General features: G+C 37.2%; 1 protein-coding gene across 1 annotated transcript in view; it reads left to right on the top strand.

Moving 5' to 3' along the window:
- Positions 1-16,316, top strand: part of CACNA2D3 (calcium voltage-gated channel auxiliary subunit alpha2delta 3) — a gene marked incomplete at its 5' end in the record, with an annotated part of 465,227 nt that overhangs the window by 365,409 nt on the left and 83,502 nt on the right. Inside the window, 9 exons of the mRNA XM_082487543.1 lie at positions 1,686-1,757; positions 1,990-2,051; positions 3,928-3,995; positions 5,808-5,853; positions 5,991-6,106; positions 6,900-6,993; positions 8,709-8,804; positions 10,110-10,231; positions 10,838-10,918. Of these exons, the coding sequence (XP_082343669.1) occupies positions 1,686-1,757; positions 1,990-2,051; positions 3,928-3,995; positions 5,808-5,853; positions 5,991-6,106; positions 6,900-6,993; positions 8,709-8,804; positions 10,110-10,231; positions 10,838-10,918 (757 nt within the window). The remainder of the gene's footprint in view (positions 1-1,685; positions 1,758-1,989; positions 2,052-3,927; positions 3,996-5,807; positions 5,854-5,990; positions 6,107-6,899; positions 6,994-8,708; positions 8,805-10,109; positions 10,232-10,837; positions 10,919-16,316) is intronic.

Here is a 16,316-nt window from a genome sequence, read left to right as displayed (position 1 = left end):
ATTGTGTTCAGATAGATAAGCAATAGAAGAGACATAAAGATGCTTATTTTGTCAATATTATTCTGCATTTCGAATATCCCTGTAGAGGGAGTGTGAATTGATCAGTGATAGTGGAATTTTCCTATTGTAATGAAAATCACAGCTGCAAAAGATTTATAGGTGCTTCTTACCATAAAAAAAATCCCACAAGTATAGCAATTTCATTTTGTGATTGAAGATATCCTGAAACAATCACCTTAAACTTTCTGCATCTGTGCCATTATAAATACAAGGAAAAGAAGTTGCTTCTTCCGTTCTTAACTCTAAGAGCATTCAAATAAAATTCTTATGTATATGGATTGTATAAAACCAGTACCTTTCTTATTTCTTCCCTGAAGTCCTGAGCTGATAAACAGGCACGTTCAAAAAACTAAGGCTGAGGTTTTCTCAAAACCCGTGTCTTGTCATTCTCCAGTTTCAGCCCAGAGCCCCTGCTCTTGGCACCAGCTGCGCCAGGGTAGCGTGTACTCATTGTTAGAGACGCCACAGGTCATTTGGGCTTGTAGACCTGGTGGACAGTTGGTTTTTCCTTGCTCTGCTTTTCATCATCATGGCATGTTCACCTAAGAGAGAGGCTGTGTCAGCTGGTGTCCTCTGGGAGGAAGGCTCTTCTTTCCTAGGGAGCAAGCAAATGGGTGTGCTGAGGGAAGACTTTTTAGAGGTGATGGGCAAGGGACTTGGCAGCACAGATTTGGGAGCCTGCAGCTTCTGTGGAGGCAAGAATAAAGTTACTGAAAAACAGTGTTTATGGTCATCTAAAAAGTAACAGATTTAACTTGCAGAGCAGCAGGTGAATCATTGTGTATAAACCCTTTTTCATTTATGTTTTATTTTCCTTACCGGCTTTGAGTTTATGGTTTATATAGGAATGAAAGCTGGTTTTGACAGGGATTTAAAAAGACTTTTGGATGACTTTGAGAGTGAGAGGTCCAGGCCAATTCTTAAAACTGTGACTGACCTACGGCTCCCATTATGGAGATAAATGTATTACCTTTCAAGGGGTGCCTGGACACAAACGGACAACCAGAGGAAATCACAGAGCACTGCAGCTGTGTGTTCCCATTGAACCAGGTTACCGATCAAATGGGCTGGCGTTCTTTTGCTAGTTCTAATTCCTGATGCAGTTAGGATGCCGTTCTGGTGCTAGTTTAGGATGCAGCCCGATGTAGAGTATCAAGCAGAAGCAGAGCGAACAGTGGGTAAGTGAGGTTTTCTCTTTTTGCTTTGTTACTATATTTGCAATTGTTGATGTATTTAAACACTGAGCCCTGGTCTAACTTCAGCTAATTCCAGCTGGGAACCTAGTCCTTACCTTCCTATGCAGTAACTGCGGGATAGTGGTCAATTACACTGTTTATCCCACGTAAGATCCAAATTACTACACAAAGAGCTATTTCACTATGAAGGGTGCTGAGAGCTCCTATGTCAAGTACCTCAGCAACTTGCCTCAAGTTGTGCGGCAGGAGTCTTGGCCGATACAGTCAATAATAAAATCTGTAAGGGGGTTGTTCAGTGTGTAGTAGAACTGCTGAAAATGAAGAAAATTAAGTACTGCTTAGGCCAAAGGAGTGTACCAGAGAGCTGAGAGCTGAAAGAATTACAGAAAATGCAAATAAAGGAATTGACACGCATTTCCTTCGTTTCAGCTCCGAAACGCAATGGTGAATCGGAAAACGGGGAAATTCTCCATGGAAGTGAAGAAGACAGTGGACAAAGGGGTACAATGTATAAAATATTATTCCACCTAAGTATAAAGCAAGCAGTTAATTTCTTAAACAATGTTTAAGATTGCCATAAATATGATTCACTGCAGTGTATTTTTCTTCACTCGCTGAATGTAAACATTGCTTGCAACTTTATCAGTGACTAACCACTTGATCTTTCATACATTTCTTATAGCAAACTAACTTCTTCCCCCCTCCTCTTCTGACTTTCTCGTTCTGAATCTAGAAGCGGGTATTGGTGATGACAAATGACTACTATTATACAGACATCAAGGGTACTCCGTTCAGGTAGAGCCGACCATAATAAATGGACGTTTCATCAGACTCATTGGACTTGCATTTGTTCAGAGCCTGTGAACTCATTAAAAGCTCATCAGCAAAAGTTGACAATGAAATATCCCTGGACAATGCTGAAAATAGCAAGGAAAAAGAGCCTACCAGCATTCCTTTCAGCTTTTCCAGGGATGGAAAGTTTGTGCAAGCTCACACAGGCAAACTCCCAGTGTTTGTCATGGCTTACGTTTCATTAAAAAAATATTCAGTTGAGGTTTACATTGAAGGAAAGGCTTTTGCAAGTACTTGGAGAGCTATAAATACTATAATCCATTTAAGTAACTACATATTGAGCCCCATTTTGATTTTTTTCCACAACAAAAATGTAATGTAAAATGAGATAGTATTTCACTTCCAATTTGAGGTTTGGATATTTTGTTTCTCTGAACTACCTTCAGTGTATTTGTATAACTAAAACTGAGTAAGTCAGCCATGTTATTTTGGCATGCATCTTAGGAGGGAAAAAAAGAAAAGAAAAGAAAGACAGGAAGTCACTTTAAAAATGCTCATATTCGAATTACAAATAATCCATTAATAAAAGAATACTAGCTGTACCTTATGCTTAAAGCAGGAGTCTGGTAGTTGCAATACTCAACTGAAATTTTCTTCAATGGAACCATTTCACAGAACTTCAGCTACATTTCCACATAGAGAAAACAGGCGCATTTCTGTGCTCTCTAATGCATGTGTTTAGTCTTGTTAAAATTCACACATACATGATAAAACTCAGTGGGGTTTCTGGTTTGGTGTTTGGTTTTTTTTTTTAAATTTTGTGGGGTTTTTTGTTTGTTTGTTTTTTACTTTTATTTTTCTGTGGCACAGTCATTCTTATCCTGTTTAGTAAATAGATCTGGAGCTACATATATGCGTGCAGGGCGAGGTCTGATTCTTAGGACAGAAATATAGCAGGAAAGCTTTCCTGCCTTTTTCAGCGTGGTCCGTATCTAGTTTTGATGGGAGTACAGATTCAGGAAGACAGCAAGGGCAATATTTATTAAAATATACACTATAGTGTCAAAGGTGTTTGCCATTCAGCCCGTTTCCAGATTGAGCTGTTGATTGTAGCGTGGGTGCTCTTGGAATTGGTGCCTCTACGTGTACCTAAGGTAGCAGCCCATACATTTTCAGTCTTACTGGTTCCTGGCATGTTCCTAGCCTGATATAATCACCTTGAATGCCAGAAGGTATTCTGGGTATGCGTACAACAGGAAGAGGCATGGGATCCCCCAGCCGGTTCATTCAACTTGAATAGTTTAAATGGTAGACTAAAAACCCAAGCAGAACTGGGTACGTAACTGTTGAGAGTTTATGAATTCAATGCAAAAAAAGTTGAAGTAGCTAAAAATATGAACCACAGAAAAACTAGTCCAAGAGGAGTCATGATGCTGTTGTCACATATGAAATTCTTTTCGTCTCAGTAGCTCCATGGATTCCCACACTGATGTAGTTTCTCAACAGCTTAGTCTGATTTACAAAAAATTGTCTCCTTTCGTTGTAAGGCCACGGGCATGTTCAAGGCTCAGCTGAAGAAATCTCATGCTGGGCGAAGCAGTGAGCTTAGAGGGGCTCGTTTATTAGCTTGCCAGAGAAGAATGGTTTACTGCACCTCTAAGCACACATAAATACAGCAGATTGTTGCAGGCACATCAGAACTGAAAGAGCATTGAAGCAGCTAGTGAACAATAAATATGATCAGTGAGGGTTTGGAAACAAACAGTTGTAATGTTGATCATAGTACACTAGCTGGAAATGTTAGCAATGAAAATAGCTCTGAATGTCTGTTCTTGTTTGTCCTCCCAGATTTCAAGGTCTGCTTTATTTCTCTGCACAGTTTAGGTGTGGCTCTCTCTAGAGGACACGGGAAATATTTCTTCAGAGGGAATGTAACTGTAGAAGAAGGTAAGATACCTACCTCCTCGTGTTGCTTACACAGTACTTTTATTGTTGATTTGGTAGACCTAAACCTTGTATGTTTGTCTGCAGATTCCGTAACGGAATTAGATATTTTTTTCCTTTCTTTTTTTCTTTAAAGATCTTTTACTTCATAGGATTTTTTCCTTCATTTATATTAAGCACAGTCAGACTGTTTGTGAATCTTCTTTAGATGGGCATCATCTTCTGTCCTCCTCTCTCAATGTTCCAGAGAATGACGCACGGTCCAATGTTAATTATTTGTGGTGTTTTCTGAATGAAGTAACCACTGAGAGCGCTGTAATGGCTATGACTTTTGTGTTCACAGACTATACATTGTGAAGTCTTTCAGAGCTATAACTACTTTGGGCATTGTCTACAGGGATTTTACATTTTTATAACAGTAGAAGTGACTGGGGGAAGAACTCTTACTTCTTTATGGTGTTACTTTTTGATAAGTCCACAGTTAAAATGAGTGGAAGAGTCAACTGTGAGTGGTGATAAAGTTGTTTGGCAAGAAGATCGAAATCAAAGTTCCTGAAGATGAAGGAAGAGCAGAGGCAGTGAAGAGAGGGTTGAGAAGTTTTAGCAGTTGCTGAGCACAAAGTGTTTCAGTAGAGGAATGCTTTCTGATTTTATGCTTAAGTCTCCCTTTCCAATTCTGCTTCTTGTTTTGTCAATGATGTTAAACAAGACAGGTCATTTCTTCAGGTCTTTGTTCCTTGGCTGCATTTTGGAACATGAATACGTTCCTGTTCCCGGGAGAGATGTAAAAAGAAATGCATTAAAGTTTGAGTCGCTTGCACAGCAAATACATGTCTAGATAGAGAGAGAGCACAGCAGGCGACTTGGAGTTGCTTACTCTCCAAACTGTTCCCAGCATACCTCTTGCCTATTTTCTTTAATCCAGCCATACATCTCAGGTAGTCTTTCCGATATTCCCTCCCACAGGCGTCACCAGAAATGTTAACGTAGCCATAACTAACTGTTCCTTTTCTCCCACTCTTACCTTCACTGATTCTCTGTCACTGACACCTCTCTGTCCTCCCGAAGGACTATAATTATAGTTCTGGTTTTGACTTCCCTGCTTTCTTTAATCGCTGTAGCTGTCATTTTTTTATTATGTACTCAGAGGGTTTAAACCCGGACCCTGCCTTCTGAACCCTCTTTGCTTATTGTCTATTGACAAGTGTTTTAAGAGTTTTTAAAATTGCCAAAGTACGTTTTTATTATACTGTATAACTAATGATATAGTTCTTATTTACAAGCATTTGTGTGACCTGTTAGTACAATAAACCTATTTTGAACGATCCTGTAAATTGCTGTTTGTGTTCATGGACTTTGTGCTTAGGTTTGAGGGACTTGTTCTTTTTAAAGAATTTTTTTTTAAAGAGAAAGAGAACAACTCTTATGAAATAAGAAGTATGTATTTTGGCACAAATAACTTTACTAGCCAAATAGAACAAGGGAGTGCAAATAGGAGTCTTTTACCATTGTGTCTTTCTCTTTGCTCAAGTTTTCTTCTAAACTTCAAATATACCGTGTGAGTAATTTGTATGAGTTAAACATACCAGCACAACAAGAAGTTTTTCTTACCTTTTCAGTTTTAGATTTGATTTAGTTGGCTTTTGCCAGTTTGTTAGACCCTAAAGTGTATTTGAACATAGTTTACTGTGATTTATTATGTTGTGGTGATAATGCACTTTCCAAGAAGGAAGGGTTTATGTTATGGAGTGTATGTAAATAACCATCTGTAACCCAGAGTGCTCCCTAAATAACCCATTATAATTCCTGTTACAGGTTTACATGATTTAGAACACCCTGATGTATCTTTAGCAGATGAATGGTAAGCCTTAAACAAAGCATGAAGTTGGTGTCTGTTACCTTTCTTGGTTTCATATTATTTGTGCTTCCTGAGCCCAATTCTTTATGTTCAAAGACAGAGAGATCATTAACATTAATGTTTTGACAACACGTTCACAGGTCCTATTGCAACACTGACTTGCATCCCGAACACCGACAAATGACTCAGTTAGAAGCAATTAAACGCTACCTCACAGGAAAAGAGCCATTGCTCCAATGCAAGTATTTTGTTAAATGTGCATGCAGTAGGCTTTACCCCAGCTAAAAACTCTTGTGCTGAACCTTCTACCAAACGCAAAGCTACTTAGTTTAACCGGTGATAAATTGCGATTGGATTGCTTGGCTGATGTCGCTTTGATTTCATTTGGTTTTGAGCTTTTTCCGGAGTATCAGTAAAGATATTGACTATACAGATTTCTGACTTTTATGGTAAACAATATGCCTGAACCAAACATTCAAGTTTCTGTTCAGATGGTGTGGCTATACTGTGCAATATTATCGCTCCATCTGGTTTTATAAGTTAAACAGGATTGGTCTGAATCAATCCTTGGATCATGTCTCTAAAGAATATGCCAGATATTTCATGAGTATTTTAGGGAGAATGTGTGTGCAATTAGCATTTCTGAACTGCAAAGCAGAATAAAAAAAGTTCAGATGGATAACTGTGTATTTTGTCTATTTGTAGAAATATGTAGAGTTTTGAGACTGTTAGTAAACCTAATTGTTTTAACCTTATGTCATGTGCAAATGCAAGCGTTAGTATGTACAAGAATGTGTTACATGAAGTGGAGAATCATTTTTTGGTTTTTAATCTAAAATCATTGTGGCTACAATGAAATGATATATGAAAAACTGCAGTGTGGTAAAATACCGTCTGCTGTTATGTAGTAAATGCTCAATAGTGCAAAAAGTTTGAATGCATATCACAGGTAAACTATAGTACAATGTAAAAAAGATATTGTTTAGTCATCTAACAAAAAATCATCTTTGTATGAACGTATGTTTACTGATTTTAATATATTGTAATAGGTGATAAAGAATTGATCCAGGAAGTTCTGTTCGATGCAGTCGTGAGTGCACCAATTGAAGCTTATTGGACCAGTTTAGCATTAAATAAATCAGAGTAAGCAAGCTTTGTGTCAGTCATGGGTGAATTTTTAATAGTTTTGTTGGTGAACTGGTAGAATACCTAACAAATCCCAATGCATGAAAATATTATATTAACCATTTGATCCTAAATACCACCAATTCCAAGTTCAGTGTTGTGTGTTTATGTTGCAGTGTACATCATGATGATTAGTTGTAAGGTTACCCAATTCTCACAATAAAACTAATTCATATACTAATTAAATTGTATACTAACTACACCTTACAGTTCTGAGTATTTCTAACAAACAGTTTCGACTACTTGAGAAATTTAATGCAAAATTTACCAAAATTGTTGGTGGAATTGGTAATTTGTCTCAGAACAAATTATATATAGGAAAATTTGTACCGGTAAAATAAATAATTTCTTTAATCCTTTTTTTGCTGTTTTTGTTTCGTTTGTTTTCCAGAACTAACTGGGATCTAGGTTCCTGTTCTAGACAGATAATCAGGAGATTAGCTCTTCCTTTTTAGAGCTTATATGTTTTATTTAATTCATTTATGCTATGATGTACTAAGGTGTTAAGCAACAGGATGGTGTATATATTAGTGAAAACAGGTGTTCAGATTAGCAGTTTGCATGAAATCCTGTGGTTGAAGGGCAATTCGGGAGATTATCCTGATAAGATTTTGCTAAATTTGAACCGTTTTTTAAAAGTTGAATGAAAAAATATATTTGTGTAAAGCACATACTCATACTGAACGAATAAAATCAATGTGATAAGAACTGATTCATCAAAGTGAGGATTATCCGGTCTCCTCTTAGAAGAAGATAAAGATAAGAAATTGTTGTGTGCTAGTATACTGTAGACATTGATGAATTTATATAGAGGCATAAGGTTTCTTGGAATCCTCCTACGCAATTAAGTAAATCCAGTAAACACAAAGAGACACAAAAAAATCCAGTAAACACAAAGAGGACAGCTGCAGAGAGATGCTAGCGGGAGACATTTGATCCCCTTTCATATCCTGACTTACACTAATGAGACAGGCCGTTTATTGGAGAATGAAGTATGAGACAGTAAGATGGCTAAGGCTGTGGCCCCTGGTTTTATGGTAATATGACTGAAGTTCCTGTAGCCATCCGAGAACTAGTTTTAAAGCACCTAGCTTGGTAAGGATAACAATGCAGCAAGAGTTCAGCCTGAGCTACCTGCCGCAATTTTTTCCTAAGGTCTAGAGGCCAAAGCCTATCCTAAAGGCAGCTATGTTTGAGCTAGCTGTTTTAAATCTAGCTTAGTTTTTGCTTCCTTGAGCAACAGGCCCACCGATGACTTGACGCATAGATGTACTGCAGAAGTGTTGAATGGACTGGGAGCAAGATCTGGAATTCCTGCCCTTCTCGAATCACTGAGTGCCAGTGGTTATTAAATAGTTGGTATATAACTGTACCACACCTTTTTATTCTATCGCTTCCATATAATCCCTCCCCAGAAATCCTGCCAAATTCACTCTCTTTGCCTTTTTAGTGACTCTTGGTCAAAATAGAACTTCTACGCTGCATGTTTTCAAAAACCCGCATAACTTTAACTGAAAAAACAGCATTTAAAAAAGATAAAAAAATAAGGGAACTATACTTAAAATAATCTTTCTCAAAAATGTGAACACTTCTACTTTCTGTGACCAGTAATAGAGCTTTATCTGCTTACTGTCTGGAAACGTTATCTTTGCTTGTGTTCTGCTCTATTTCAGAAACTCTGACAAGGGGGTGGAAGTTGCCTTCCTTGGAACACGGACTGGACTGTCTCGTATCAACCTGTTTGTGGGTCCGGAACAGCTTACTAATCAGTAAGTAACAAAGCTATGCTCGGCAACCGTGTGAGAAAAGAAGAAAAAAAATGTTTATTTTGAGGAAGCCCCATCCACTGTTTCTTCTGGGGTTTTATGCTGGCGCACTGAAATACATAGAACAAGTTAAAAAGATTTTATAGGATCCCTTAGATTCTTTCTTCAACTAGAACATTTGGAGCAATAAGCTGTTTTACACCTGTAGTCCATACCTTCACTTTCCTCCCACTTCCTTGGAGTTAGCCTCACATCTTCATTCTTCAGAGCAGAATTATGAATATGCTACATCTGCAGATAATGATTTTTCTTTTACCGTCCCATCTAAACCCAAAAATCTGTAGGCTTTTTCAGGGATTTTGCATCATTGTGGAAAATTTTTTGGTGTTTAAATAAAGCTAAGTGACAGGAGTGGTCTGGGTGAAGGAGTTTTCAGGACATCTCTTCATTCAGGAGCTTCCTATTTTGCTTGGAGAAGATGTAATCTAGCGGAGAAAGAGGTTTCTTAAAATGGAGAGCTATAAGATAAGGTCCCATAATTAATGACTTTTTCAGGCAGCAGTTTGATACTGTCAGGCAAATCGAAATGCATTATGCATGTAAAAGAAAACCTGCACTTGATGTTTACAGTAAACTAAGTTTATTGGATATAAAATTATGTGGTGCTTATATGACCACGAAGTATTGTTGTAGTGTGAGCAGCCTGACAGGTGAGATCAGTAGCGCTGCAATTTGTTCCTGTCAGACAGCGTACCGGAACAACAGTGTGGAGACCATGCTTGCTCTTTTCACTGACGCAAACTGTTCCTCTGACAACGTTCCCTGAGGTTATTGAAGAATAAAGTATGTAGTAGTCCACTACCACCCCTTACATATTATTTGGAAAGTAGGCTGTTAAACTAATTTTTTTCATTACTTAAGAAGGAATACCAGTGGCGGAAAACTACCAAATCTCCCGTGCGTTTTCCACTTTGTACAGTTCACAGATCTTGTCAAAGAAAAAGGCTTTTTAGTGTAAGCATTTTGATTTGTACACATCAGTACAATTTTTTTTCGTGGTACTTAGAGGCACTATTTTTTTACTACTTTTTCCATCCTTCACGACAAAAGCAATTGCAAGCGTGTCACAAGTAATTATTAGGGGCTAAAGTTAACCCTTTTGTTGAACAAATGGTGTTACAAAAATTGTACAAAACCGTTTTCTTTCCCAAAAGACTGAATTTTATTTTTTCTTGTCTTTCAAAACTAGAAACTATTGTGTGCCCTGCAACGAACAACAAGTATTTTCTTTCTCTCTTCTTTCTCAAGAGATTTCCTGACAGCTGAAGATAAGGAGAACATTTTTAATGCTGACCATTTTCCACTCTGGTACAGAAGAGCTGCTGAGCAAATACCTGGGAGCTTTGTCTATTCCATCCCGTTTAGCACAGGTCTATAATTTTGTCATTCTTTAAATGCTGAGCCATATATGATGCTAAAAAGATTCTGAGTATGTCAGTACCGAGGGGCCTCTGTAGCTAATCTCAAATGTTAATATAAAACATGCATTGAAATTTGCAGCTAATTTACTGGTTCTTTGGCCAGGTGCATCTTTTAAAGGGCTCCACGTGGAACCCCAAGATGTGATGTAACGGTTTTCATTTTGTATTTGCAGAGGTTGAACTTAGAGCCTAGTGTTTTGAGCAAGTCCAACAGAGCAGGTGTCCACATCACTGAGAAGCCCTACCGATTGTCACCTTTGTTGCCACTTCTAGCAGAGAAGGCAAAAAATGATTACTCGTTTCAGTGTTCTAAGCCTGTTGTTGGGATGCGGGGGAATTTTGGAAGGCCAGTGCCCGTGTGTTCTGTGTATACACAGAACATGATGTTGGCTGTCTTACTAGCTTATTTTTCTGAGCACTAAATCCATAAGGACAGTTATTTCAAGCCAGGGGGGAAAAGCTCAATTTCCTCATTCTGCAATGTGTTATTTAATTTGGGGGTTTTGTTTGTTTTTTGTTTTGTTTTGTTTTGTTTTTTCTTAATACACCCTGCAGAAACGGCGAACAAAAGCAATGTAGTGACAGCCAGTACTGCTATTCAACTTTTGGATGACAGAAAATCTCCGGTTGTTGCAGGTAAAATTGTTGTAGTCTGTTTTGTTCATTTTTTTTTTTAAAGCAGCGTGTCAGTTCCTCACTTTCTCTTTTAGGTTAGCAAGAATTTAAAGTAGGAATATCATAATTTGAGAAGAGACGAGGAGGGAAAGATGCAGTTGCACTGATATGATATAATGGAATGGCTTAGCGTAGCGAACACTTAATGCCTCCTCTCCCTAAGAACTTGATCCTTTATTAATTGACTATCCAAGCTCTCTGCGAGGTTTGGAGTTTGACTTAATGGAAATAATCATTATCGGTGAAGCATTTTTAGTAGACACAATTCTATATCGTTATAAATCAGAATATGTTATGTTAAGGAAAAGGAAATATAAGAAAGGACTGTCTGATGTGTAAAAGTTCCACCCAGTCTTCTGGTTTGAAAATCCCGTTCTATAACAAATGATACAAAGTCGTCATTTTGTCTAGGTATCAAAGATGTGATTTGATCAGAGCACATAAATTGAATCAAAAAGTTCTGCTGTCCACCAGACAAGAGTATAACAGTACCTGAAGACTAAAAGGCGAAGTTTGAAAACTATAGATTAGAAATAAACCATACAGATTTTAAAATGAGAGGAAGTAATTTTTAAATTGTTGGACATTCCTCACTCAAGTTTAGATGCTTTTCTCAATAGATTTCTCTGGTTCCCAATGGTTACTGACTTTGAAGAATGAATTATTTTAGAGAAGTCTTATGTTTTGTTATGTCAGAAACCAAGCTCTCATGTCAGGGAAAATTAGGTACCTACCCCGTGTAGCAAGAACCATCCTATTTTTCTCATATTTAAAATAAAATTTGAAGTGCAGTAAGATACAGTGAATACAATCCTGAAAGAGCAAGAATTTGCCAGATAATTGGGAAATCTCTAATCTCTTTCCTCATACACAGAATATCTACACTGATAGTAACATATTTTGTATGGTCAATAGGAGAGCACCCTTCTGACTCCACTTACTTGAATACAATCTTCACAACTTACTCAACTCTTCCATAATATAACAGGAAATCCTAATTATGACTTCAGACTCCTGTTAAAGCATAAAACAGCATTTATAAACTAATGTCAATGCAGATATCTGCAAATTGCTGAAGATGTAACTAAGAGTTTTCACTGTACAATGGAGAAGGTTGACATGTTATTTCTAGAATGATCCATCATTTGGAGTTAGAAAAAGGCTTTTGGTTTTGTGTTTTTTTTTTTTTTTTTGTAGTAGTTGTAAAAGAGAGAGATGGATGTTGCTTCCATTTCCCCAATAATTAAGTTTAATATCAAACATTCAAAATTCCTTGGGTCTCATACTTTCTAACTAAAATAAAGACAGGGTCTTCAAAGCTTTTTAATACCAAAGCTTGTAAAAGATTTCCAAGATACCTGTAAATTTGTAATGCCATGAAAGATATGAGCAGTGTATTTACGTTCTGAAGCGCATCAGTGGTTTTTACTTTTGTTTCTGTAAACTTTAGAAACTGTGCACTAGATATTTTTTTTCGGTGTTAAGTGTTTTTAAGAATTTACTTTGAATAATTTTGCCCTTCCCTCTTGTATGGTTGCATGCTTTCAGGGTTTTTTGGGGGGGAGCCTTCTTTGGATCTGTACAAATCATTTGCTATGAAGGTGTCTTTCAGACAGCTACAGCCATTCAGAGACTAAAAAGTATATGAATTATTCTTGTCCTCTTTAAGTTGGAGATCATAAATGCAGCTTGTCAGTCCTACTTTTTCCATCACAAAGCTTTCAACAAAGTACCCGGTATCTAGTTCAATTTTTAGGTTCTATTGTAAGGTTGATAATATTCTCTTTTAAGGAAAATGGATTTGGAGGCAGAAACTGGAGCAGTGGTAAATGGGAGAAGTTTGAAGTTTTTATTAGCCAGACCTGGGAGACTAAAGTAGGGTTATGGGCAACATTTTCAAATACCTACATCGAAGTTAAAATTTGGCGAAAACGTCTCATTTTAATTTGTGTGAAGTAAGTATTCCTCATCCCCATTTGGTCTGAGTGGATTACAGAAAGCAGCAGGATGGGATACACATTTCATGTAAAATCACTCTCTTCCCTAGAGGGATTTGGCTGAAAATAAAGCTGTGCCAGAATGTTGTTTATTGCAAATCACTACAGGAGTTCAAAAACTGGCAGAGAGAAACTAGAACAGTGTTATAAAATGGAAGCCTGAGTTAGACCTGCCCGCAAAGGGAAAAAAGGAACAAAAACCCCCTCTTACTACAAAATCTGCAGTCACTTCTACATTCTTTGTAATTTTTTTTTTTTTTTAAATTCTGTTTTGGTAGAAAAACATCAGTTATAACAGACTTAATATGCAAATCTACACTAAGGCATATTGCAAGCAGGGAAGACTCAACCCTTTAGTAATGGCAGCAAATCCTAAAATCAATGAGTCTCCAGACTGTTACTACAGAGAACTTGAGTGTTGCTGCTGCTGTTTCACCATCTGTACCTACTAATACCAGTTCAGTGTCAGAATGTGTTTGCTTATTGGCAAAAACCCATGTAATTGTTTTTAAAATCTCTCCTGCCTCTTTCAATTGAGATCATGAATTTTTTACTTAAATGAATGCAAATTTCTATAGAAAGCATGGAAGAATGAGATATTCCTTTAATATATAAGTATAGCATCATATTTATTAACGTGTATACAGAGTTGAATTTATTTGCAGAAGAGAAAGGGACAGTAGGAGTGAATGCAGGGTTATTTTAGATTTAAACCCATTTATGCTCAAGGTAGCTTTGTCTTAGTATTCTCTCTGACCATGTCTGCTGTATCAAGTTTACATTGAAATTTAAAATTCCTTCAAGCTGTCCGCAATACAATGTGAAGGAGAATAAAAGATGGTGTAATTTTATTTTTTATTCTTGTCAACATGATCTAAAAATTGTAGAATCCACCCTAGTCTTGAAATTCCATGAGATTCATGTTAGATCAGTATTCCTTTCAGTGGCCAAGATGAAGCCAGTCAATATAGGATAGCTGTATTTAGGTAATAATCTAGCTATTAAAAGGGGGGGCAAATTAAGACTGAATTATCTCTTCCAATGCTCATGTGAAAGGCAGTACATTTCACACTAACTGTTGATAGAATTTAGTATTACAGTCTTGTATTTTTTGATATTGCATGGTGAGTGAAGTCTTTTCAGGCCCTTCATTTGAGCCTCTACTTTCAAGTAGTGAACATATGGGCAACTGGATGAAGCCAGGATATATATGTTATACATATATGTACACATTATGTACATGTTCCTTTTTATTTCCAATTTTTTGGGAAAGGTGATGGTTTCATCGTTATCATTTTTGTTTAAAATAAAGTTTTAAAGATACTGCTCACCTAGACAGTTCTGGGCAAGAGACAGCGATAGAAGCAAGCAAACAACGATCATCATGGAGTAAAGCAGGCTCTAAAAAATAAAAAATGTTTCTCGGGAGATTTTGAGAGATTTGAGAGAGTACATGACCCTTCATATATGTACTTCCCCATAGATGCATTTTAGCTCAAACACTACAGTACAATATAGGACCTTAAAACCCCTTTGTGTTCAAAGACGCCATCGCTGTTCACAGAAAACGTGAAAATTAGCCCCTTGGGATGTTTAACTAAAGATAACAGAACTGACATAATCTTTTTAGGGCAAAAATTTATTAAAGAACACTGAAAAAAATGTCTGATGAAAATTGTCAAGATCTCTTAACTGCTCATCATAGCACAAGCAGAACCTGGAATTTCAAGCCTCATTGAAAAAGTCCATAGCAGTGCTTAGTAAAAAGCTCTGGACACCTAGTCAGAAGAATGAAGGATTAAATAACACACAGGCACAGTCTTTAGTCTCGTCGTCATTTGAAATTTAGAGTTTGAAGTAGATGAGAAGAAGTAGTACATTTTTGTTTAATAAGAGGCTGCTTAAAAATTCTTAAATGAAGTACAAGTGTTCCTTAATTCTTTCGTGCCTATTTTTGTGCAGACTTGTTATATACATGAATGGTTGACGTTGGGATTGACCTCTTGAGATCATCTAGCCCAATCCCAGTGGACTAGATCTTGAGCAGAATCTCGAGATAGAGTGGGTCTTGAATGTCTTGAAAACATGAAATAAGTCGGACCTGCAGACGCGCTTTTCTGTGGTCTCTCAATCAAAATCAAGTAATATTTTAATTTGTTAATTTTAAAAGCATAAAAAGCACTTACCAATACAGTCAGACGTGCCGTTTCAGAGAAGAGGCTAGCCCTCATTGCTCTATGTCAACTTAACTGGAATAGATTAACAGAAGCTCAGTGTAGCTAAATTAGAGAGAAATGAAAGTACTCCAGTCATCTGAAGATTTCTCTTATTCAGCGTAATTCTGGAAAGAAAAGAAATCCATGTTGTTCTTATGTACAGGCATCTCTATAGTCATTTTCTGTCAAAGAAGCGTGATTGCCTGGGATGTGCATTCAAGCGTTGCCATAGCTCTGTGAATCTACCCTGACTCATTCTTTTCTGCTGAAGCTACATAAAAAGAAAGATTGCGGTAATTCCTGTCTGAACAGAAGAGAGAAATCAGGGCAGAAGGAACCCTCTTTTCCTTCACAATTGCAAGCTTCTTGATTGTTGTTTTGGTTTTCTTCTGTGTATTTAATGTTCCTCACACAGATGTCCTGAAGATCAGCCACTCTCAGAATCTTCTGTGGCGAATGTTACCAAAAAAGTCTATAGCTCTTGCGAGAACACTGGGCCCATAAGGGCCAGATTCTGACACTCATGAACATGTTGAATAATAGTTAGACTTTGTATGTAGTCCTTTTGAGAGAGTAGATTTACTGTTAATTTCAGAATGATTAAGGATGGCCAAATTTTTCTCACAGCCATTATTTCCTGTTGCCAAGCAGTAAAAGCTGAAAAGACAATGGGAGACGCTTTCTCCCAGCCGTCATTCATATCTTTATATAGTGTCTTGTCTTTATATAGGTATGACACAGAAGATTCCAGGGAATCTGTCCTTAAGTGCACGGCAGGTGTATTTGATTCCGTAGTAGATGGTGCCGTAACACAAGGCCATGATAAGCCTTAGGTTACTCCCTGTTCTCTGCCACACAGTAATGCTGAGAGACTGATAGAAGTAATTTCTTACACGAGAGATTTCTTGGAAAGAAACATGTCCATATGGCTTAGCAGAATACAAGAAACACCATTTAAAATAGTACTACTGATTTCTGCTGAGACTGTAGATCGTGTTTAAGTGTCATTTTATGTATATGTTATTTATATTTAATTAGACACTAATATATATACATTTAAAATATAATAAGCAGGCCTTTGTAGCCAGGTGTAGGAGGTGTTACTGAATCTGAAGAAAAGGCAGCCCAACCCTTCTCTGTTCAGTG

Source organism: Vanellus vanellus (genome assembly GCF_965231255.1).
Source record: "Vanellus vanellus genome assembly, chromosome: 9".
Classification (NCBI taxonomy): domain Eukaryota; kingdom Metazoa; phylum Chordata; class Aves; order Charadriiformes; family Charadriidae; genus Vanellus; species Vanellus vanellus.
This window is presented reverse-complemented; position numbering and strand designations above follow the sequence as displayed.